Consider the following 24,742-nt stretch of genomic DNA (forward strand, 5'->3'; position numbering starts at 1 on the left):
TCCAAATGCAAATTTAGACAAACTGAACTCTCCTTTCTGGGGCATACAATTTCCCAGACTGGACTAAAACCTGATCCAGATCATATCCTGGCAATTTCAAATGCTCCTCCTCCAACAGATTTGCAAACCTTATGTCCCTTCTTGGGTATTACCTCCTGGTATGCAAAATTCATTCCAAATTATGCTTCTATCATTGAACTGTTACGAGAATTACTATGGAGAAGTTCAACCTTAGTGTGGACAACGGATGCACAAGCTAGTTTCGAAATGATGAAAGACTTTATTGTACATAGTCCAGTACTTGCACTATTCAGTCCTTGTCAAGGTATGAACCCCCACTCTGAACTTTAGCGTCCAAAAGATGGGGTACCTGCATGAACCCCCTTAAGCTTAATTACTAGTTTAGAAATGGTAGAGCTGCCACCACCCAAAAATATAGTGTTTTGGGGCACTTTCTGGCCCCCAAAACCTTCCCTGGGGACCCCAAGACCTAAAGCCCCTTGGGTCTCAAAACAAAGGGAAATAAACCACGTCCCTCTTCTCTTCCTCCCAGATCCTCCCTTCCCTGGGTTACACTAGGAGATCGCTGTTATTCAACTCCTTGAATCTTTAAACAGAGAGGAAATCCACCTTCCCCCCACTTCTTCACTCCCCCTCGCAGACTCTCCCTGAGAGAGAGACAGTGATACTAACACAGAGAGAAATCAGGTTTTTCCTCCCCCCACCTTCTCTCCTTTCTCCCACCAATTCCCTGGTGAGTTGCAGACACCCTCCTCTAGTCTCACACAAGAATAAAAAAACCAATCAGGTTCTTAAAAAGGAAAACTTTTAATAAAGAAAGAAAAAAGTAAAAAAATTGTCTCGTAAAAATCAAGATGCGAAAATGATTACAGGTCTTTTCGCTTATGACATAGAGAGAATCCTCCCCCAGCACAAATACAAGTTGCAGCAATCAGAGATACAATTCTTCCAGCAAAATACACATTTGCAAAAATAGGAAAACAATTAAAAGACTAAACCACTTTCTAACTGGTACTTACTAAGATTGAACAGAAGAGGCTGTTCAGAAATTGGAGATATCTGTTTACATGTCTGGTCCCTCTCAGACCCGAGAGAAAAGAAAAAACCCGCGGCACAAAGAAAGGCTTCCCTCCACCGAGATTTGAAAGTATCTTGCTTCCTGATTGGTCCTCTGGTCAGGTGTTCCAGGTTTACTGCTAGTTAACCCTTTACAGGAAAAAGAGACATTAACCCTTAATCATCTGTTTATGACAGTCCTGCATTGTCCACAATTGTAACTACTGATGCTTCTGATTATGGACTTGGGGTTATCCTCACATAACTTCATGAGGATAATACAGAGAGAACTGTTGCGTTTGCTTCAAGGACACTAAGTAATGCTGAGAGAAAATATTCTACAGTCGAAAAAGAAGCACTTGCTTATGTCTGGGCTACTGAAAAGTGGAGAACTTATCTGTGGGGCCGCACGTTCAAGTTGCGCACAGACCACAGCCTTTTGATGACGTTGCTCACCACGAAAGGACTGGGAAGAGCAGGGTATCGTACTGCTAGATGGTCTGCAAGACTACTCTCTTTCAATTATGAACTGGAATATAAGTCTGGAAACAAAAATGTGGTAGCTGATTGCCTTTCTCGCCTGTCTTTGCCTTCACCAGATGGTCCACTGGAGGATGAGGATGTAGTAGTCACACTTATTACAAGCACTCTTATTGCAGTTACAAGAGAACATTTTCAAGCTGCTTGTTCATCATGTCCAATTCAACAAAAACTATGGGAATTTCTGACAAAGAGGTGGCCCAGTAACCCTAAAAACCTTGACCCAGTTTTGCTGCCTTATTTTAGAGTTTGGGATGAACTTTTTTTTGCTCGATGGCTGTGTGCTATGAGGCAAACACCGCTACTTGTGCCAGAACAATTACAGTCAAAACTCATACACCTGGTGCACAATACTCATCAAGGAATTATCAGAACCAAACAATGACTACGGGATCTGTATTGGTGGCCAGGGATGGACTTTCAAACTGAAGCATTCATAAAATCCTGTGTCACTTGCCAAATACATGATAAGACAGCAGTGACATGTAACCCTCCATTACAGCCTGTTCCTCTTCCTGAATCTGCGTGGGAAAAAGTGGCGATTGACATTGTAGGACCCTTTGATGCTGCTCCAATTGACTGTTATTATGCCATCACTTTAATAGACTATTTCAATAAATGGCCTGAGGTAGCGTTTAAATCGCAAATCTCTTCTGCTACAGTAATTAAGTTCCTCTCTTCAGTTTTTAGCAGGGAAGGTAACCCCAAAGAACTGGTTTCAGATCATAGTAGTCAATTTACTTCCCTGGAATTTGAAACTTTTCTAGCAGAGAGGAACATTTTACACAGAAAATCATCCCAATATTTCCCTCAAGCCAATGGGGAAATTGAATGGTTTAAGAGAAGTTTGAAAGAGAGTTTGCAAACGGCTAAACTGGAAGGGCGACTGTGGATACCCTTCACTACTGATTTCTTGCAAGCATACTGGGCAACATGACATGTCACAACGCAAAGATCACCCGCAGAGTTACTGCATGGGAAACAGATGAATACTAAACTGAACATTGCTGGATTGTTAAAGGCACGACCTGAGGCCCCAACTGAGGATGATGTGAGGAAAAACAGTTGAACAGAACCAAGCAAAGTATAAGGCTTTCACAGACAAGCGGCGGGGTGCTAAGGAGCCAACGTTTGAGAGTGGTTCCTTCATTAGAATACAAAAACCTGGAATTTTATGCAAAGGGGACCATAAATTCACAGCTTCTCTTAAAATCATAGAGAAGAAGGGACCTTACATCTATCGACTTTCTGAAGGGCTGATATGGAATGCTTCTTATCTTGCACCTGCCTATGCACCAATAGGAGATTATACGAACTCCCAGTCTGCTTGGATGACTTCACAGTAGTATCAACACAACAAGACATTGCATTGGAACTGGGGCTTGAGAGACGGCCTCTCAGACCCAGACGACCACCTGTCTGGACTTGAGACTATGTTATGTAGTATCTACAGTGTTTCAGTGTAATATTTCTGCCAATAGTATAGCGTCTTGTTTCCTATTTGTTCCTGTGGTTAGAACAACAATGTTTATTTTAATTGGGAGAGTTTCTTAAGAGAGGAGGGAATGTGGTGTTTAGATGTTGCTTGTGATTATTAGAACTGGGAGCACGGGCTGTTGGGAGTCTGAAAGGATAGGAAACAGGAAGGAGGGGGGAGGAGTTGAGGAGGTAGATTGAGAGTTACAGGGGGTGCAGCAGCAACTTGGTAAAGAGGTTTCCACTTTAAAAATAAAGTCCTGTTGACATTTGTTAGTACCTTGCCTGGTTGATACAACACCACCTCAGTGCAGAAAGTCAGCATCGGACCTGCATGCCACATGTAGAGGACTCAGACCAGTCCATCTCACATGCTAGAGATTCAGTTCATCTAAAAATCACATGGTATGCTGCTGTGTAGCTGGGTCCCAGCTTTTGCTGGATATTGGCCTTAGTGAAAAATCACTCCTATCATCGAAGATCTTGACTAACCTAAGTTCTGTTCTTTAGATTATTGTGCTATTAATTACGTCATGATAAGTGGGGGGAAGTAGCTGATGGCACTAACTTACAAATTATCCCAAATGTTCCCAGTCACTATTCTCCTGCAAACTTTGACAGGTTGGAAGTGATTAGAACAATATTGCAACACTCAACATGTGTTTACAGGACAGTGATCTGTTCCACAATGGCTTCCAGATATGTGAGTGTGTGCAATTTCATAATTCAAGAACACATTCTGTTGCCCTTCACAGATCTACCATCAGGATATTCAGAAGCGCTGCTCATAATTAAATTAACCTGCTAAATAGCCATGCAAATTCTGATAAGCAGTGACCAAAAAAAAAAAAAAGAGGGAACTGTTGAGAACCTCTCAGAAAAACAAGGTTGTCATTGGAGATTATTGGTCATTATGACCAGATTTGTTTTCCCTTGTTTGCCAAGTTCAGTGTTGTTCCTTCATACATATCAAGTGCTTTGGGGTTTTAATTAAATAATTAGGGGCCAAACTCTGCCACCCATGCTCAAGCTGAGTGGTGCCTTACTCTCTGATCAGTCTGTCACCGAGAAAAGCCACTGCTGAAAGTGTGAGTAGCAGAATCAGGCCCTACTTTTTTAAAATTAGCATCCACCCCATTCTGATTGACAATGGGCTTGAATCCAAAACTTTGCACTGTAAATATCTGTGGTCATTTTCCATCAGTACAGCTGTGTACTGTGTGTGTAAAGTTCTCTCATAGTATAAAACCAGCCATATATGGGCTTTTCACCAATTTCCACCATAAGGCAAACCGCATCACTTCTTCAGCAGTATACCTTCAGAAGTTTGTGCTGTGAGTAAAAGGCATTTTTCCTCATCCTGGTGAAACTGGTTAAATTTAAATCGGTGGTACAGTGACATGAAATAAGTTGGAATGCAGAGAGGGTGGGAAGGAATCATGAGCAGGACACCACAAGGAACAGTAGTTTTGACAGTGTTGTGTCAGGACAATACCCCTTCAACTTGATGTTTTGGCAATCATGGGTGATGTCACAGCTGATGAATTGAGTGTATCTGTGTGTGTGTGGAGGGGGGAAGAGGGGATGAGTCCCAGACTAACCTAGTTAGGGGCTGCCAAAGTCCTGAAGCTGATACTACTCTGAGTCAGTGGTTTGCAATTTTAAACCATCTCTCAGTTGCAATAAGTTATACATAGGTGTGGGCAGGACTGCGTTTTTAAAGGCCCTACAGTAACCCTTGGGAACTTCAGCAGAGATCTCAAAATGGACACCACCCATAATGAGCTATTGTTTTCTGTGAAAACAATTTGCAGACACACACATTCAATCTGCAACCAGGTTGTCTGGCTTTGTTGTGATAATGGTGTGGTTATTAAACACGTCAGTGCTGGAGTTATGGCACCTGGCTTTTATCTACGTGCTGCACAACGTGTCCTTGTACAGTAAAGCGATAGCAACCTTTCTGAGGAAGCTAATTAGAGTGGAGGGCAGAAAGGGGACATACAGATCAGATGACAGGCTTACTAAGGAAGGTCAAACAGCTTCATAGTGTTTAGAGGTGGAAAGGACCCATGAGAGCACCTAGGCCATCTCGCCAACAGTGCAGCATTGTTACCTTTTGTACATTTGCACCCACGTTTTGTTCACAGAGTTGCTGACTCATGATTTTATCACAAATCATGTGATATTTGGTGTTTTTATTAAAGCCCCAGCTCCTGCAGTCATGTTATTACATGAGACTCCTGGCTTTCATTTAAAACAAAAGTTGCTAACCTTGTGGTTGCAGAGAACTTTATTCTTGTAGTTAAACATAAAGCAATTGGCACAATGCTGGTGCTGTCTCAGGCTATGTCTACACTATAGCCTATGCTGAAAAAACTTATGTTGCATGGAGGTGTGAGTATTTCAGACCCCTGAGCTACGTATATTACACCAGCATAAGTGTTTGTGTGTACAGCGCTATATCGTCAGGCGAGCTTCTCCTGCCCACATAGCTTATACCGTTCACGGAGGCGTTTTTTTTTTTTAATGCCGCCAGGAAAGCTCTTTCCCATCGGCATAGAGCGTCTTGACCAGAGCGTCTGGTATAGCTGTGCTGCTGCAGCGCAGTATGTCTCAATGTGGCCTTGCTGTGGCTTAATGGATTAGACTGGGAGTTAGAAAATCTGGGTTCTGATCTCAGCCCTTCTATCCACCTAGTGTGTGACTGCAGGCAAATCACTTTCCATCCTGTCTCTGTCTTGTCAGTTCATACTGAAAGCTTTGGGGGGCAGGGATTGTCCCTTACACTGTGCAGGCAAAGCACCTAGTATAATAAGGCCCTGATCTCATCTGTGGCCTTTAGGTGTTTCCGTACTATAAATAAAATTGTCTGTTGCAACTTTAGTGATACCTGTGTAACTCCACTCACTTCACTGGGGGTTGCATGTATGTTGTTAAGGAGCGGTTTGGTTTGATGGATATAATTACAATACTTTTTTCTAAAAGGCTTATTTTTTAGGTAGGTTTTATGTGTTGCTCGATATGTTTGTTAACTGTTTGTTGCAATACGACAAATAATGATACTTTGCAATTATGCACAGCTCCTCTGCATACATTAATTAATTACACCTCACAGTTCCATGCAAAGTACATAAACCAGTTTGATCCATTATGATTGAAGTGATATAAATTAATCTGTGATGATGAATAAGCAGTATTCTCACAATGCAGCCATGGCTATGAAAGGAAGACTGTGTGGCAACCTGCTCAGGCACAGTCAATTTTTGCTTTCTGTTTGAAGCCCCACTCCTCCTTAAAGTATAAGACTTACATATGTGCAGTGCAATATCTGGGAGTGATTAAACAAACAATAAAGAGGATTCCCAATGGGAAGTGAACTGAATAGCCTATATTCCGTGCATTAACTCACTTACGAGTCTCAATATGTAGAAGACAGTGGAACGATGTCCAGGCTGGTGGGATGAGGACTTTCCAAGCTCCAGCTGTTGAATCAACCTGCTTGCTTCATTCAGGTACCCAGAGATTTCTTCTTTCTGAAATCTTCTGCAATGACCCCTCAGGGATTTACTGTGTGTGTTAGTTGTTTAGACATAATCAAGAAATTCTTCCAGCCACCACTAATGGTAGGATGCTTTGCATTCAGTCTTACGTCCTTTTCCTCTCCTCATTACAACACTGGGAGACAGAAGGCAGCATTGTGTCCCGAGGATTTGCAAAGGTTCTCGGCTTGCCAAAGCCAAAGGACTACAAGTAAACAAAGAACTCAGCAAACACCAAAAAAAACCTGACACCAAGACTCACTTCAAGCACATTCTCCTATGTGAGAATGAAACATCCAAGGTCATAATGCTGCAGGCTGGGGATTCAAAAAAGATTTCAGAGCTTTGCAAAGACATTGTGAAGGATTTAAAGATAGCTTATCAGCAGGACGTTGTTGGCAGTTGAAGATATGATAAAAAAGGCTTCCATTCCTGTCTTGCAATGCTATAAACAACTGTTAATCACTTATGCTAGTTCAAAGTTCTCATATGAAGTTTGAAACATAAGGGATCTGTCTGTCTTCTAGCATACTTTGGAGCTGAGGTACTGATCTAGTGTTCACTAAGACGTGACTGATGGGTTTCTGTTACAATTTTGACTATGAGTTGATATAGGAAAAGAACAAACTTCACTATCAAACTGTAGTTATCTATCTACCTATCATTTCAACTCTGGAGCACCTGTGATGGCTGCCATCCTGGCTGACACACGGGATTAAATTGGGGACCTCTAGAGCTGAAAGCACAAGTCTTTCTACAGCTTGGTTAAACAGTCAAGTATTGTCAGGTGAGGCTATAAAAGATTCATATTCTGGGTGGATCAGGCACAGAGTGGGACCTGGAAACACCCCCCATCCACCCCCCACATCCCTACGCATCCATCCACAAGAGGGATATGCACCTATCTCCAGATTTTCAAATATTCAGCACTCACAACTGTGGCCAGATTTTCAAACAGCTCAGCTCCCATTCAGGCATATAAACAAGGTTCAACTTTTCCGAAGCACTCAGTAAGCAGCTGCACTTATTCTGACACCGAAAGCCAGATTTTCAGAAAAGCTCAGCACTGAACATTCTCAGTCCTTTTGAGAAATTTGGCCCCAACAGTAAGTGACAAGCTCTTGAAAAGCTGGCCCTGAACTCTTTTGATAATCTGGCCTTAAGCATCTACATACCAGTAAGACTCTTTTCCCCACTTTCAAATTCCTAAGATCTCAGTGTAGGCTGATTTATTTCTCTTCCAAGGAAAGCAGATTTCTGCAAGGATCATGTCATTTGCAGAGCATATGGAAGAAGGGAACCTTAGTTAAAGAATGGTGAGCTAAATTACAGTCCCCTTTGCTTTGGCAAGGACATCAGGTGAATGTCTTTATGATGAAGTGGGTTTCTTGCAGTCTTTTTTTTTTTTTTTTCATCTCAGGGTTCCAACAGGTGTTTCCTCCAAGGCATATATGTTTCCTATAATATTGGAGTGAAGGGAAATGTCACCCATGACGGCTTGTATATGTAGGTGATGGTTTTATTATGACAGAAAACGGGTGCACTGATTGATTGGTAGAACTGAGTATAGTAAAAAGAGCTTGTGAGAAGACTGTCTGTAACTTGCCAAAATACCATTTAATCACTGGCTGGGACATTCATTATCTGGGCAGCAGGGAGGAGGCCTTGAACACTGGGGGAGGAGCAGTATGGCTAATGGACAAAACTATCTTTATTTGGCATCAGACTGTACAGAGACACTGGAGAGATTTAAAGGGATGCAGATTTATTTATTCCCCTGGACATATCAATTACTGTAGACAGTTCTGTTCAGAGAACAAGTTTAGACTATCTCCCTGTCTCATAACACTAGAACAAAAGGAGAGCAAATAAAATTGGAAAGTGAAAAATTCAAAACTGATAAAAGGATATTTTTTCATGCAACCTGTAATTAGGTAGTGGAACTCACTGCCATAGGATGTCATTAAGGCCAAGAATTTAGAAAGATTCAAAGAAGGACTAGACATTTACATGGTAGCAATAATATCTAGAGTTTTAATAGTTAATAATAATTAAATTCGGAAGAGATATAGGACCTTACGTTTCAGTGTTTAAATAATTAAATTCGGAAGAGATATAGGACCTTATGTTTCAGTCTCTAAAGTGAGACCATCACGGAGGGCAGATTATCCCATACCTGCCATGGGTGAGGGTTCTTGCACTTTCCTCTGAAACATCTGGTGCTGGTCCTTGCTGGACTGTGCTAGCTAAGAGGGAACAGGGTTAAGAAGGCACTGCAGGTCTGCAATGGAGCCAGCTCTCTGACTTCTGATTAAAATTAAACTCATCACATGTTCTAATATCTTGAACATGTCGCAGAGAAGGCTTGTAGGCTGCTTGGCAAGCTGCAGTCATTACAGCCTTGTTCAGTGCCATTAATGGACCCTTTGTGGCTTTTATATTTTGTGCTGGTCTCGTGATGGGTGAATGTTTATAAAACCTGGAAACATGTTAATTTAAAAAGAACAAAGCAACCTATTCTAACGAGGACACCCTGGCACTTTGTTATTATTTCCTAAGGTTGGTGAGCTAGCAGCAGCCAACTGGAACTTCCAGCCTGGTCTTTGATGAGGTCTCCTGTGGAAAGAAACAGACTCAGAAAGGCCCTGCAAGCCTCATAAAGCAATGTCACCCTTTCCCTTCACACTTCCCTTCTGCCCCTGCAACACTCTCCCATTCAGTGAACCTCACCTTGCTAATTCTGTTTACGTGAGAGATTACTGACACATGGTCTACACCAGCAAGGTATGTCGGTATAACTGCGTTGTTCACCATGAATGATGTAGTGATATCAACCTAATTCCTGGTGTGCTATATCAATGGGGCGGGGAGCTGTGCTATATCAATGGGGCGGGAGGCTTCTCCTGCCAACATAGCTACCACTTCTTTGGGAGGTGGAGTACCTACCCCAGTAAGAGAAGCCCTCTCATCGGCATTGGTAGCATCTTCACTGAAGCACTACAGCGACACTGCTGCCTTTTAAGAGTAGACAAGCCCTAAGACATATAAAATATGAAGGGCTAGAACCTTGGCTGGTGCAGGCTCATGTAATTTTATGGAAGCAATGGAGCTATTTCAGTTTATGCTAGCAGAAGATCTAATCCCGTAAGTGGGTTTTTTTTAATTCTCCCATTATTGTGGTCATTACAGTCATAGGGTGATCAAGTAGATTTTGTACCTGACTTGACAAATGTTCTTGACAATTGTTCAAGGTTGATTTTACCCCAACTTTAGAACGAGAGAAAATCGTTCTGAGTGAACTATTTATTCAACACATTTGACCTCTTTTTCTGTTCAAGAGTTGGCTGTGATCAGATAGTGATTTACTCATAATTATCTGTCATTCAGAAGTATTCTCCAAACAATTCTTGAGGTCAGGTACAGTAACATCACAACAATTTGGCATTCAGAATTTAACCTGATTGGATATGTAAGTCACATGGTCTTGTTTCTGCTCCCTGATTAGATGAGTGTAACACTTTGAAGCACAAATACATATCTGAAATTTACTTTCTGTCGATACTCTGCAACAGTGTCCTGATCCAAAACTCAGCTAGTCAATGGAAAGGTTCCTGTTGATTTCATTGGGTTTTGGGGCTAGACCAGGGTTGCATAAAAATCGCTCTTTCCATGAACATCCCTGCTGATGAACTCGATGCTTAGAGTATTCAGGGGAAGCAAGCACAAAACAGCCACTAGAACCATTAATATAATAATTCAAAAAAATGTTTGATGAATATGTTTTCCCTTCATTTGCTTGGCTCTGCACAGCACATTAACAAGAGGATTCATCTAAATAATCCCCTCTTGTGTTCTCTAAATTGCTCCACCATCACTGTAACCATGTACCAGCAGGAACAAGACAGAGCTCTTGTGTTTAGTGTACAGCTCCATACAACTGATCTGCCTTGCTACAGTGGGACAAACTAGCCATGAGTCAGACAAAGATGGGTTTTTGCCAACAGCTACAAAGATAATTTCAATGTGGCTAAACTGTCACCATGGCTGCGATGTAGCTGATCACTTGCTCTGTCTATTTAGGACTGCAGCTCTCGTGATAGAAGAGGATAGAAATGCTTTGCTGGATTCAACAGGAATGTTCCACTGGTGCGAGGCTGTCCCATTGGAACAGGCTATCCTGGTAGGTGTGGTGTAATTAGCTAGGCTGTATGGAACTAACATGCCTTTTTAAATATTGAAGGGCTCTGCTGTCTGCAGAGGTTGGTACCCACTGTGTACTCAGTACCAAGGACACATTCACACCTGCACTGTTCACTCACTCACTTTAGTTGTGTTCTTTCTTGTTCTCTTCGAGATATACTGTGCCCTTTAGACACTGATCTATGCTACGAGGCCCTGAGGGAAGCTCAGAGAGGGGTTGAGCCTCAGGGACAGGTGGGAATGGGAATGTCTGGAAGCTGTACCATCCTTGAAGGTGTTCCATCTGCTCCTGCTGGTTATTATTAGTAGTATGACAGTAACATCTGGAGGCTCCAGCCAATACGAAGACCCCATCCTGCTAGGCACTGACATGTACACAGCAGGAGACAGTCTCTCTTCCAAAGAAGGTATACGCTACATGCAGAAGACAGGCACAGGAGTGTTATTCCCATTTTACGGATGGGAATCTCAGGCTGAGAGTGGCTAAGTGACTTGCCCAAGATCATACAGGGTGTCTGTGGCTGAGCTGGGAATTGAACCCCAACCTTTCTAGGGCTATATGCGGAGCACAGAGAGGGGGCTCTTTTTAATATATCTCTAATATAATACTTAATCACTCCCCAGCAAGGCCTTTCATATGCAGCACGAGTGGGAAGGCAGCTGATTCACTAGAGGGTCCTGGCAAGTAGGCAAAGGGGAAACTGATTTTCAAATATTTTGTTTTTAAAATGACTTAATTGCAAATTTCAAGACTTTCTGTGTTCTGATTTTACCAGTCTGGGAATCTTTAAACTTTTTTTTGTTTTAGTTCATTTATTTACTATAAGTGTTAGTCTTTTGAAAGAACAAAATTCCATTTAGAAATGGCAGGCGGTGCTCTGAGCTGCCAGGATGCTGAGAGGAGGCAACCAAATCTTGCAGTGAGGTGATCAAAGATTTCATCAGACTTACAGAATGTTCAAGCTGTTCCGCCAGCTGGGAGACTTGCAGCCAGTTGGAATTCATGCTGCTTGAAATGCGGCATCCTCCTTCTGAGCATGTAAAAGGATTCTAAAACCCATCAATCATGAGAAATCATATCAGCGCTAGGTCTGATCAAACCAGTGTGCTAAAAATAGAGTGTAGCCACAACAGTGCAAGAAACCTGAGGTGCTAACCAACTCAACTACGTACCTAGCGTCTCAGGTGGATATGTACTAGGGTGGTGAGCCGCTCCAGTTACTCATGCTATGCTCTTTGTAGTGCACTAGCACTATCAAGGCTAGCACCAGTGTGATTCTTTAAGCTGGGAATTACAACCCAAGCGTGTAGACTTGTTTCTCCAAAATGACATGCCAGTCCCTGTTGCTTACTTATTATACCAAACTTGCTCCTGTTGCTCTAGCAGTTGCATACAGTATTTCTTTCTGCAGATTCCAGCAGCCATAGTTTTTCCAATTGTTTCTATTAAATACACTATATGATAGGTTGTGGTTTTTAATTGTTTAGCTCCATTCAACAAATTAATCATTGGACTTAAGGCATGTTGCATTAAATACAGCTGAAGATTTCATTATTCAATATAAACTAATCCAATTAGTTAGAGACAATCATTTAATTTAGTTATGATTGTAATCTCTCATCAGGAAAGTTTCCTCTGCCATAATGCTTTTGCTTCTCTGGGAAGAAAAGCAGTTGGGGAAAGAATGTTATGAGGACTTACTAATTTGACACCTCATTGGCTAAGGTGGACACATACCATGTACATTGACAGCTCTTGACTGGTTAATGAGGACACATATCATGTACCATTCAAGTAAGGTTTGCTCAGTCACATCTCATTACTCAGCACCTCGTCATGCAGAGGGGATGATGAAAACAATGGTGTAGTGTGTCACAAGGAAATATGACATCACAGAACCAGAAATGCAAAACCCAAATATACATCTGGTCAAAAAATAGGGAAACAAATTCCATAACATGATTGCTCTGCCTCTCCCCTGATCTATGTGATTTACATGAGATGACAATGACTGACCATGTCTTCCTGTGCATTTGTACATTGCCTTGCACAATGGGGCCCCAACCCTGAAATTAATAATAAATACATAACTGGATAAATATAATCCTATGCAAATAACAAATTGGCCAAAATTGTTGTTGTTTTTAATTATATTGACTGCAGTGGTGCCTAGGAACCAAGCAAGAATGGGGGCTCATGCGCAAACACAGGGTAGCAGATACAGCATGAGGAACATGGTATAAAACATAAGCAGAGAGAACAGTGTGCAGGCAGCAGGTGTCATGTTACTGCTACAATTTAATGTATATATGTATTTATTTATTTGGTGGTGGGTTTGGTTGGGAAGATATCAGATAAATAGAAGAGAAGGGAGCTGGGACCCTGAAGGGAAGGGGCTGAGGGGGACACAGATGAGAGGTACAGTAAAGCTGAGGTGAATAGACTGTGAGGGAGGGGAATGAAGAGGATTTAAAAATGTGTATGTACACCACTGCTGTCTGCTGGAGGGACTAAGAACTGCTCCACTGTGCGTTGTAGGCCCTATACTGCTAATAGCTTGTTCCAAGCAATACTGCTCTGTGCTTTTGGAGCAAGATGACTGGAGTTCTAATCCCACCATTGCAATGAAGTACTGATTAGCCATGATACGGAATTCACTCAAAACCTTAGCACTGTAGGAGCAGCCAGTGCAGAAAGGGTGAGGAGTGTCCCTTTAAAATCCAGAACTCCGGCTGAGCATAGCAAAGGAATGGGTTTTAATCTGATGTCTAGGTAAAATTCTTCTGTTTGCAGCAATCAGCCTGTGTTTTCTGACAGGAAGTTGCAAGCTTTATGGAATTTACTGCTCATGTGTACTGAGAGGAGCACATTTCACAGCAATGTATGTGTGGGTAAGGGGGAGAGATTTTGACCACAACTTCAAGGTGAACTTTCAACCCTTAGTGAAAAAGTTCCTTGTATCTGTAATATCCATGCACAGCTAACAGGACCTTACTTTTTAAAGGCTCACCTGAAAGACTCATAAATACAACACTGCCTAGCATTTCTTTTACCATCTTAGAAGACTGTAGGGCTCAGCATATACTGTTGGGATTTGAACATGTAGCTCATCTCACCCTTGTAAGCTATCTTCTCTGCTATGTTGTATTCCTGCCATCAAAACTTTAGGGGAGTGAGTTTGGACTCAAAGAACTTATGAAGAATTGTTTCATTTTATACAAAGTCTGATTCTATGGCAGGAGTATTATCCAGTAAGGAAACGATCCAAGAAAAATGTAAAAAACTAGCAGCATGGGGGCTGTTCTGTTTTAATTTAGAAGCACCAGGGACAAACTACTTCACCTCTGCATGATCATATCGTGGTTTGTGTCTTTGGAGATGCTAACTCGACATTGATTGGGCTACGGAACTTTGTGATGCCTTTACGAGCCAGTAACTTCACTTACCAGGAACTGAAAGACATTGTCTTTGTTGGGTCTCTGGAATATATAAAAAGAGAGTGGAAATTTATCCAGAATTTCCCAAAACTGCTATTATTCCCGGTAAGAATTTCTCTGTTCAGTCTCTCACTTTCTCTCTGTCTCTCTCTCTCATACACACACTCACACCATTTTTAGACAGTTTTAAAGTTCAATATGTTTTTAATAACCATGTGCAAAATTCCAAATTTGACACTCCCCTTATGATGGGACTTTGCTTCTTTTGTTTTCCACTGGATTTTCCTTCTGCAATTCTGTATTCTCATCAGGGATGGACAAATCTGTTCAGATCCATCACGAACTTAATTGATCCTCTGACTCAAAACTTGAACCTGAACCCAAAAATTCCTTGAGAAATTTTCACTTCTCCGAAGTTTGTTTTCTTTTACGGGTGCCTCTGCACTCTCTGGTTTCCTGCAGAAGCACAGAGAACCTGCTCCTCACAAGAAGTGGGAAAGTATCCAAAATTTCACAAGAGAAGTTCAAAGCTTTTGCAGTTTCTACTTCTGTTTCTGGACCTTTGCTGGTGAGAGGAATGTTGGAGAAGTTTCTGAAATGTGTTTGCTTATCTGAACCAAAGCTATGACCCTTTAATGTTCACCCTTCTCTCAGTCTCATACTCCAATTATCTGTCATTTTTTTACCAGGGCAGCGCTCTCTCCTGTGCAGACCTGAGGGCAGTTAACATAAGGTACTGCACCATGTGTACCATCCTGTCTTCTAACCTGAGGGCTTCCACCAACCCAACTCTGGTGGACACAGAAAGCATTTTAGCCACTCTTAACATCCGGTCTATGCAGTTTAAGTGCAGTTCAACTGCTGGAGGTAAGAGCTTCTCAGTTATGTAGATGAGCATCTTGATGTGATGAAGCAAGGGAAAATAAAATAATCTCTGTCTCCTCTCTAAAGCAGCAGCATTAGAAAAGGAATATTTCAGTTTACTTCTGCAGAAACCTTGAAAGGGGTCAGGACTTTGCATTAACACCATCCAAGATGGTAACATGCACTTTTTGTCAGCAATTTTAAGGTTTTTCAAGGTCCCACAGTGACAGATCGTAGGTTGAAACTCTTGCCACAGTCCCTGCCCTGCTTTGTCCAACCTGAAGAAGTAAAAAATACAGCCACTGCCCTCTGTCTGCCTTAGTACTGGTGTCGGATTTGGTAGTAATCAAGGGACACAAGGTAGCAGTTCCCACTATCTTGCAGCTTTGAGGTGAGAGGCACCAATTAAGAGCAACTCCTTGGCAAGGGTCAGGGAGAATAAGACGGTAACTATTCTCATCAATGGGCAGTGTGTAATGGGAAATATACGCACTACCACTGCCAGGAACAAGCATAGGGGCATAGATGTCCCACAGGCCATTCTTTGGTTGCTAGGAAACCCCTGGCGTAAAATAATTGTAAAAAAAAATTAAAAACAGAGAAAGCTTAAGTAATGAGGTGAGTCAGGGAGTGGGGAAGGACACTTTTCTGCTTGACAAGCAGGTGTTTAATGGGAAGGAAAATCAGTAGGTCTCTGGGACCTATTCTCCACGTGCTCAGAGAGCCACCCAGTGTGTTATGGCAAAACACGACACAGTCAAATTGAAAAATTTTGTGAGGAATCATCTGTGTCCTCTCTCTCTCTCCACCACCCACTGGGCATTGCCCCCTCATTTACCACTGCTCTGGTCACTAGCCTATCCCTCCAAAAGATAAATACATTACAGGGCCGGCTTTAGGAAATGCGGGGCCCAATCTGAACAGTTTCAATGGGGCCCCGGTAGGGAGGACCACCACCAGCAAAAAAACATGTAAAAAAACACGTGGGGCTTGTACTCACAGGGCGGTGCTCCTAGTCTTCGGCAGCACTTCGGCGGCGGATCCTTCACTCGCTCCAAGTCTTCGGCGGCACTGAAGGACCTGCCGCCGAAGTGCCACTGAAGACCCAGAGCAAGTGAAGTATCCACCGCCGAAGTGTTGCCGAAGACCCGGAGCACTGCCAGATGAGTAAAAATTAAAAAGGCACCTCTAGCCAGGGAAGAGATTCTCACTGGGTCCGGGGGCCTCTTAGGCGCGGGGCCCAGTTTGGGGGAATTGGTGGAATTGGCCTAAAGCTGGCCCATGATCAGTGACTCTTCCAAATTCAGAGCAATACTTTGGGTTTCTACCTTCTGAGGATGGGGAATGGAGGAGTGCATCCATGCTTTCTTCTGAAGCTTTAGTAGCTTCAGTTTTGTTTGCAAAAGCCTATGTGAATGGAGCTAATGGGCAGTGGTAGATGGCAGATGCATTACATACTCCCTGACCTTCAACACAGGTAAGAGATTTGTATGTTTCCCCATGGAGGATTTGGAGGGGTTAGTTGCTGCTGTTTTCATCTAAGCAGCAGTTGTAGCACAGAATTGCCATGGAAGCAAAACATCCAGTCCAGCAGAATATTTATTGCATCTCTCTTCCTCCCTTCATTTGGCAAAGGAGACAAGATTTGTCCTCCTCTTGGGAAATGAGAAGTATTAATTAACTGAAAACAGGCTGAGAAATATATGGCTCTCCTAAGTGTTTTCCCATACTTTATTATCATTCACAAGGCTTTTAAAACAATGGCTGTGCCAAAGGAAAGATTAGAGTAAGGCAGAGACACGTTTTTAAATAATAAATTGACAAAACAATATGAATATAGGACTAGAAAAGAAGAAAAAGTAACTAATAAGGGATGTTTGAGTAAGAGTACATGTAGCTGAAACAGATTAATTAGTTAAAAAGCGATCTGTACATAGATATAAAGTTAGATCTATAGTTATAGATCTATATATCGATCATACAGATAGATAGATATACCATGTGTGTGTATGCGTATATATGTACATACATACGTGTATGCGTGTATATATAGAGAGAGATATATATATATGTTTGTATCTCTCTATCCATAATAGATAGATATAGCTACTATACATACAGCTTTGTACGTATGGAGATAGATTAGATAGATAGATCTACAGGAATAAAAAGAAATTTATTATTATCAATCACTGGCTCTCTTCAGCATTTTTGCCTTTATCATGAAAACGTGTGATAAGCAGAATCCGAATGCCTTACCTGCAATAACAGTAATAGAGAAAAATAGAAAAACAACTCTTCCCACCCCATCTGGGCAGTTTCCTCAAGTACATTTTTACCCACCTCTCTTGAAAATACTTCTATAGCTTTATCCATCAGAAGATTTCAGAGCCCTTTATAAACTTTAATTAATCCCAGTAAGCCCCCAGGCCGGTGGGTATTATCAATGTTTTACAGTTCTTTAAACTGAGGCATAAAGAAATTAGGCAACGTGGCTCAGGTCCTCAAGGGTATTCAGGCCTTGTGGGCTCAATACCTTTGTTGATCTGGGCCTATGCCAATGGTCTCACATCATGTCAGCAACAAGGCAGGAATAGATCTCAGATCTTCACTCCTGGGCTTTAACTACAAGACTATCCTTCCTCACACCATGTAGCTTTCCAACAATTCTGTTGGGAGATGGACGGATGACAAGATGATTTGTTCCACGGAAGTAGAGCATGTAGAATAAGATGCCTCTGATTTCCTCATTCATTAAAATGACCAAGAGGGATGGAGGAAAAGAATCTTATATCATGGATAATGAAGAAGCTCAATGCTCAGCCCCAGAATAGGAGAAGCAGGGATACTGACAAGAGTATAAGGAATCAGATTGCTTCTCTGGAGAGGGAGAAAAGGGCTAGTAGTTAGAGTATAGAAGCGAGAGGCAGGACCCCTAGGTTATGTTTCAGGGAAGAAGTCTAGTGTACTGGTTAGAGATGGGATGATTAAAAATCAGGGCTCCTGGGTTTTCTTCCTGACTTATGGATAGAGTGTGGGCTAGTGTTTAGAGCAGGGAACTGAGAGTCAGGGCTCCTGGGTTCTATTTATGGGTTTGGGAAGGAGTGGTTAGAGCAAGAATCCTGGCATCTCAGGTCTATTCTTATCCTTACCACTGACTTGCTGTGTGTCCTTGGGCAACTACCTAGCCATTCTGCACCCCAATTGTACATCTCTGTAATCAAAGTTATAGGATTGTTGTGAAGCCAAATTAATTACCGTTTGCAACATGAGTTGAGATCTTTGGCCGACAGGCAATGTGGAGGTGCAAATTATTCTTGTTTTTATTACTCATTACTGTGATCAGTTCTTTCTAAAAAAATAATCTGAATAAAAGGAAAGAGATTCTATCACCACTGACTCGAACAGCTTTGACATCTTGTGACAAAAGACAGAATTCCCCAACATGATCCCTTTCTATCTATTGTAGGTTTTTCACTCAGATATATATAAGGTGCCTCTCTCCTAACTCACTTTTAGTGAGTTCTGGATCCCTAAAGTGACTACAATCTCAATTTCATAAATCCTTGGCTACTCAATTAAGGTCATTTCTCAGATTTACACTGTTTTCTGGGGACAGAAAAGTAGTATTCACTTAAAGGACATTATCATCATCAAAAAAAAAAACAAAAACCTTTTCCCTGAGCCAGCCATTAAATCTGTTTATTGATTCACTTTCTGAGTATAAATTAGCTCTTTCCTCTTTCTAGTTTCATTAGATGTGTTGTTAAAATATCCAGCCCACTTTCTTCCTTGTTGCTGTAATTATTTTTAATTATAGGCCCAGATCCTGCAGCTGGGTCTACCTGTAGGAAGTCCCTGCTGATACAACAAAAGATTGAAGCCATATTTTACACTCCTATAGGGCTTTTCATATGAAGATCTCAAAACCGTCTTACAGACATTCACCTCCTAGGAAGAAGTAAATTATTATTACACCCCGTTTGCAAATGGGTAAATCAAGTCACAGAGAGGTTATATGATTAGCCAGCAGGTTATGAACTAAGGGGAGAGAGGCTGGAGTAGAACCCAAGTGTCCCAGTTCCCACTGCTATAACCACTAGATTCACTGTTTCCTCTTAATTATTTTGTAGTCCACCTGCAAAAATCAAAATAGTGGTCCGTAAAGGCATCAGTGGTTAAAGGCAGAAGATACAGTAAAAATGTTACTTTTTTGAATGACTATTTCTTTTTAATAACCTCACATATAAAAACAAAAGCCCCCAGCCTTGCTAGATCAGATAGTCCTGTACTTGAAAGCTGCCCTTAGGCTGTCCGAAGGGTCAATCCAGGAAGTAACTAAGGTACCTATGCGTAAGGTATCTAAATCTCCAGGGGTGGCACCAAATCTCCTGCTTAGCTGCCACCTAACTTTGTAGACACCTAAATTCACTCAGTGCCTAGCTTTCCTCTGTAAAAATCCCATAAGTGCCTAAGCTTTAGACACTGGCATTCACTCACTGCTGCTCCACTGTCTATGCTGTGCCACTTATCTCCCGTCAAAACCTCAGAGTGACTCCGGAGCTGGGGAAAGATAGGCATTTGGCTGCCTAAGTCATGTGCAGGGCAGAATCCAGTAGGGTGCCTCTGAGCACATCTACTAGAATGAGTCCCATTCAAAAGCCAGCTGGAGGAGGAGGTAGTGGTACCCACTTTATAACTGTTACTCATGTGGGAGACCCAGATTTAATTCCCCCATCTGTCAGCAGAGAGAAAGGATTTGAATAGAGGGGGTCCCACCTCTCAGGAGCGGGTCTAACCACTGAGCTATGGGATAGTCTGATATGGGGCTCCTTCTCAATGTCTCCTGCTGAAGCTGTTCCACTGTGGATAAATAACAAGTGATTGGAGTAGGTAGACAGGTCCTCTCCCACCTTCCATGTGGATCCCTAACCATTATACTATAGGGTTATTCCTGCTTTCTCTCTGAGTGTTCCATGGGAGGAGCGGGGCTTAGCACCCCTTCCCCTATCAGCTAGCTTAGGCCGCTCCCTGCCTCACATGCTGGCTTTTGTGGATCGCATTCTGAGGCACCTCTCTTTCCCCATGCATTGTTAGTAGGGAATCTAGATGTCTAACCTGGCTTTATTGATCACACTGTTGTCCCTGTGATTTTCTAGGTACTTAAAAGTTAGATGTTATAACATTCAGCATTGCAATGCCTAAATTGCTTCATGGATCCTACCCTAGGTAGCTAACTTGATTAGACACTTTTGAAATTCCCAGTAGGTGCCTATTTGCATATTTAGATACCTAAATACCTTTGAAAATCTGACCTCAAGTGCAAATTAGGGTTGATCTTTCCTTTCTTTATGAGCATTGTTACATCAGGGCCACTGTGTGTGGTGCTGAAAGGGGGCCATGTGTGTGGTGCTGAAGAGGTTTAAAATCTCTTGCAATAAAATTCTAGCAGGTAGCTCCCTGCTGCTGAGATTATCTCAGGTAGCATTAATTGAGGGGAATACTTCCAGGTGAAATAGCTGAATAATGCTAGCAACTAAGGAACCTCATGAGGTCAGCTGATGATCCAAATATAAATGAGGAAGGAGGGGGGTTCTATTCTCTGTCTCCCTTTTGGTGATGTCAGGGGGAAAAGAGATGAGCTTGGTTACTTGATTTAAGCCAAGTAAAAGAACTAGAAGGGGGTAGGGGAGAGAAAAGAGCCCACAGAGATAGAGGATGTCCAAACAGTTTGCCAAACTCAGCTGATGTGAGGTTGACAAAACCATTCATGCAGAGGCTTTATCTCAAAAGATTCCTGATCTTGCAAACACTCAGACACATGTTGAAGTTTAAGATGCAGATAGTCGCATAGACTTTCTTGGGACCACTGTGTTCTTAAAGTTAAATGGATGTTTGGCTTAGACTAGGGAAATTTGGACCAGTCTATATACAACTCTATGGTTACACGGCTACAAACCTCTAATACAGCTCCTTTATTTTTCTTTGATGAGGCTTTGGAGGAAGGAGTGAATGGCTGCCTATAAATACATCTTCTTATTCAGTGAATTTAATGTGTGGAGTAGGTGCCCACAGCACAGGATAGACACCTATAGTTATATTTTGGAAGCTTGAGATTAAAATAGTAATGTAGACCTGTTTCCCAGTAGAAGCAAATTAGGGCTTCTACTGTTGCAACCCACCACGGTAACTCACTGGTATAAATTGCACTAGCTTGTACAGGCTCCATTTTATACCAGTGTAGCACATCTAGACTGGGGTTTTCACTGGCATAGCTTGACAGTTCCAAGACAAAATAAAAAAAAAACACAAAAAACCTCCCAGAAAACCTAGTGTAGACAGAGTCTAACTGTTCACAGAATTGGGGTCAGGGAGGAGACATGTAGAAGATAAATAGAGAAGAAGAACTAAAGCAAGTGCAGGGGAACCAATAAATAGTCCAAATTAGTCCATCTGAAATAAATGGGATTGCAGCACACTCATGAATGCAGGATCCCTTTTTTAGGGGGTGTGGGGTTCATACCAGAGAACCAATGACTGATGAAGACCTGCCCCTGGTATGACCCAGATTGATCTTGGGGACCAAGAGTAGAAAAGCATTGGGTGACAGTAACTATTGGTCTGGAAAATAGAAGGAGAGAGCATAGATTATGAAGATCTTTCTTTAACATCATCATAATCTGAGGAGCTAGCAAGTACAGAAGGGACCAATTTAAAATACCTGTCTATGTATGTTATGAAGCATCAAACCTGGTTTTAAAAAAGACAGTTAAAAGCTGGACTTTTCTATGCAATATTTATCAGTTGCTGATGGATCATTCAATTACTTGGCTGGACATCCAGCCACCTTACTGACCCTGATTCTCCATCATCCTAAACTTTGCAGTTGTAAATAAAACCACCTCATTTCAAATCCGCAACTTTGCAAAAGTTGGACATTTGTCATGATTTTGAGGCAGAAGTCCTAGCTAGGTTTCTCGAAAGTTAAGTGAACATTGCCTCTTACGTCAACATTGCAGCTATATGATCTGAGTCTGGAGTTTGTAACAAAGCCTGAACCAGTCATGTGTCTTGTGGTTTTGGATTTCATCATAAACATTTCAGAGAGCTCCATCTGAGCCCACCACATCTCTTCCATACATTACCTGTCCTCAGGGGTATACAACTGAAGAACTCTTAGTGAACCAGACCCCCATGGAGGTCAACATTATTTACACCCACAGGAATGACCATTTATTAGGGTCAGCTTGAATGCCAAGGGCGCCTAGTCTTTCCCATGGAAACTTTTAGGTTTTCCTGTAATGCTGTAATTATCACCCTGTCATGTCACAAAGTGAACAGGTTGGCAAACCTAGGTACTGAACTAAATAATCTGTTGCATAATCTAAATATATAACAGTAATTAAGTCTGACAACTTAATATGCTATTGAAATTCAAATGTACAGTAGTAATCTACAATTAAGTAATCTTTTGTAATAGCACCCTGCCAGTTTGTAAGATTTCAGGTACAGTGCTGTGTACTGTTTGGTAGCAAAAATATTGACATAAGGAAAATGTATCCAGGCAATGATCTGACATACATTCAAATCAGCTACTACACTATGTGGAAAGATAGAATAAAGGCAATAATTCATTTTCAGACATTTAGCTGATGTCACCAGCAGATGTTCAGAAATGCCAGTGCATGCCCAGGAGGTGCTTTTTGTGCTGCTTCTCTGCCCCATATTTCAAATGTTTTTGGGCAGTTCTGTCACCTGAATTTAGGAATTGTCAGGATAGATTAGACCAGTGGCCCATCTAGTACCATATCAGTGTCTAGATATAGAAGGTTCAACGCATTTTACTTCCAGACCCAGATAATACTTCTGTTATCACTGTTTGTTCAGACACTTTATATAGGATTTGTAAGAGAGACGATCCACTACCCGATATCCTGTCTCTGACTGAGATGAGACCCTGCTTTTAGACAGAGTCCCTAGTACAGTTTGGATTCTGCCATCTTTACTTGGAATAATGTCTTACTCAATGAGTGGTCCAATTAATAGTCACCTACTCAGATATTACAGTGATGGGCACTTATATAAGCACTAAGATGTTGATTGATAAAAAATAAGTAAGGGAGACAGAATCAGATCCTATCCAAACAAGAGATGGGGAAAGCAGACAATCTAGCACGGTATCTGAAAACTGTCCTTGAATAAAATGGGCCTGGTTTTCCTCTCACTTCCACTGATGTAACTCAGAACTAACTCCTTGAAGACACCCAGATAGTGTAAAGTAAGAGGAGAATCAGGACTAACGTTTTCCAGGAGGCCTTCACATGTCTTGCTTAAACCACTGGCTTATGTCTCGAGTTCCAAAACACAGGCCATTTTGCTTTCCCCTTCACTTTTGCTGCACATGTCCTATCCCATTTCTTTACAGCCTCCTTCAAGCGAAAAAAAAAAACCCTTGGAGTGCAAATTGGCTTACTAGGGGCTTTGTGCCTAACAGCACTATTACCCGCCCTGCTGCTCCTCAGAGGGTAATTATATTTTAGTTATGATGTCAATAAGCAGCTCCCAGGAGAGCTTTTCTTTTTTAATCCTTGAAACTCTGAGTGAATAAAATGCAGCTTGGAAAAGCAAATCGAGGCAAGAAATTTTCTATTTATAGGAAGTGCTTTGGGATTTTTACATGACAGTGACATTTTTTTAGGCTCAGGTAAGTGCCTTTCTGCACGTGTCAATCTCTGAACCATTGTCTTCCGCCTTTACCTCTCTCTTCTCTCCCCATGTTGTTGTTGACTGTTTCTGCAGAGGCAGTTGGCAGAGTGAGAACACTGGAGAATGAATCAGAGCCAAGTTATAAAAGGATCCCCATCATCACAGAGCTTAGTAAGTTATTCTTTGGGAACAAATTTCACAGAAGCGATATGCGTACTGCATTATTTATTTACCCCAGACCCCCTTTAAATTCACAGATAGAAAACAACAAGCACTGCATGTCCAAGAAGCTTTAAAAGGGTTGATTTAAATGTTAATTTGGTGGCTTTGAAGAAGTCAGGAAAAAAAACCTATAACAGTGTGTTACAAAATCCCCAGTGTATAGTGAGTCTATTGAAGAGAGAAGGGATACCCTGGTGGCTATGCAACTGACCTAGACCTCAGGAGATGTGGGTTCAGTTCCTGGTTCTGCTGAAGACTCCCTCTGGGACCTGAGCAAGTCCCTTAATCTCTCTGTGCCTCACTTCCCCATCTGTAAAATTAGGGCTAGTAACACTTCCCTCTTTCATTTCATTTGTACTACACTGTCGCCTAGAGGCCCACTGTCCGGAAAGACAGTCCCTGTCTCAAAGAGCATGCAGTCTAAGTACCACCTGCCTCACAGGGGTGTGCTGTGAAGATCATTCAGAAAGACTGCGAGGGATTCAGACACTGCTGTGATGCGGTCCATATTAGTCTGGAGACAGCTCAAGAGCTCAGTGCATTTTAGTATCAGATCCAGTGAATACGTCTGTCCTTGACATCCCATATTGTTCAGCCACTGTGGATTTCATTTATAACAGAGACAACCCACAATGCTTTTTCATGCTACTCTTGGCAGTTTCATCTTCATCCCCTGG

At 41.9% G+C, this 24,742-nt stretch overlaps 1 protein-coding gene across 1 annotated transcript in view; it reads left to right on the forward strand.

Moving 5' to 3' along the window:
* KCNU1 (potassium calcium-activated channel subfamily U member 1) overlaps positions 1-24,742 on the forward strand; it is an 80,138-nt gene that overhangs the window by 39,620 nt on the left and 15,776 nt on the right. Inside the window, exons 17-20 of the mRNA XM_032791934.1 lie at positions 10,716-10,815; positions 14,154-14,378; positions 14,963-15,140; positions 23,937-24,014. Of these exons, the coding sequence (XP_032647825.1) occupies positions 10,716-10,815; positions 14,154-14,378; positions 14,963-15,140; positions 23,937-24,014 (581 nt within the window). The remainder of the gene's footprint in view (positions 1-10,715; positions 10,816-14,153; positions 14,379-14,962; positions 15,141-23,936; positions 24,015-24,742) is intronic.

The sequence above is a fragment of the Chelonoidis abingdonii genome, chromosome 2 (genome assembly GCF_003597395.2).
Source record: "Chelonoidis abingdonii isolate Lonesome George chromosome 2, CheloAbing_2.0, whole genome shotgun sequence".
Lineage (NCBI taxonomy): Eukaryota > Metazoa > Chordata > Testudines > Testudinidae > Chelonoidis > Chelonoidis abingdonii.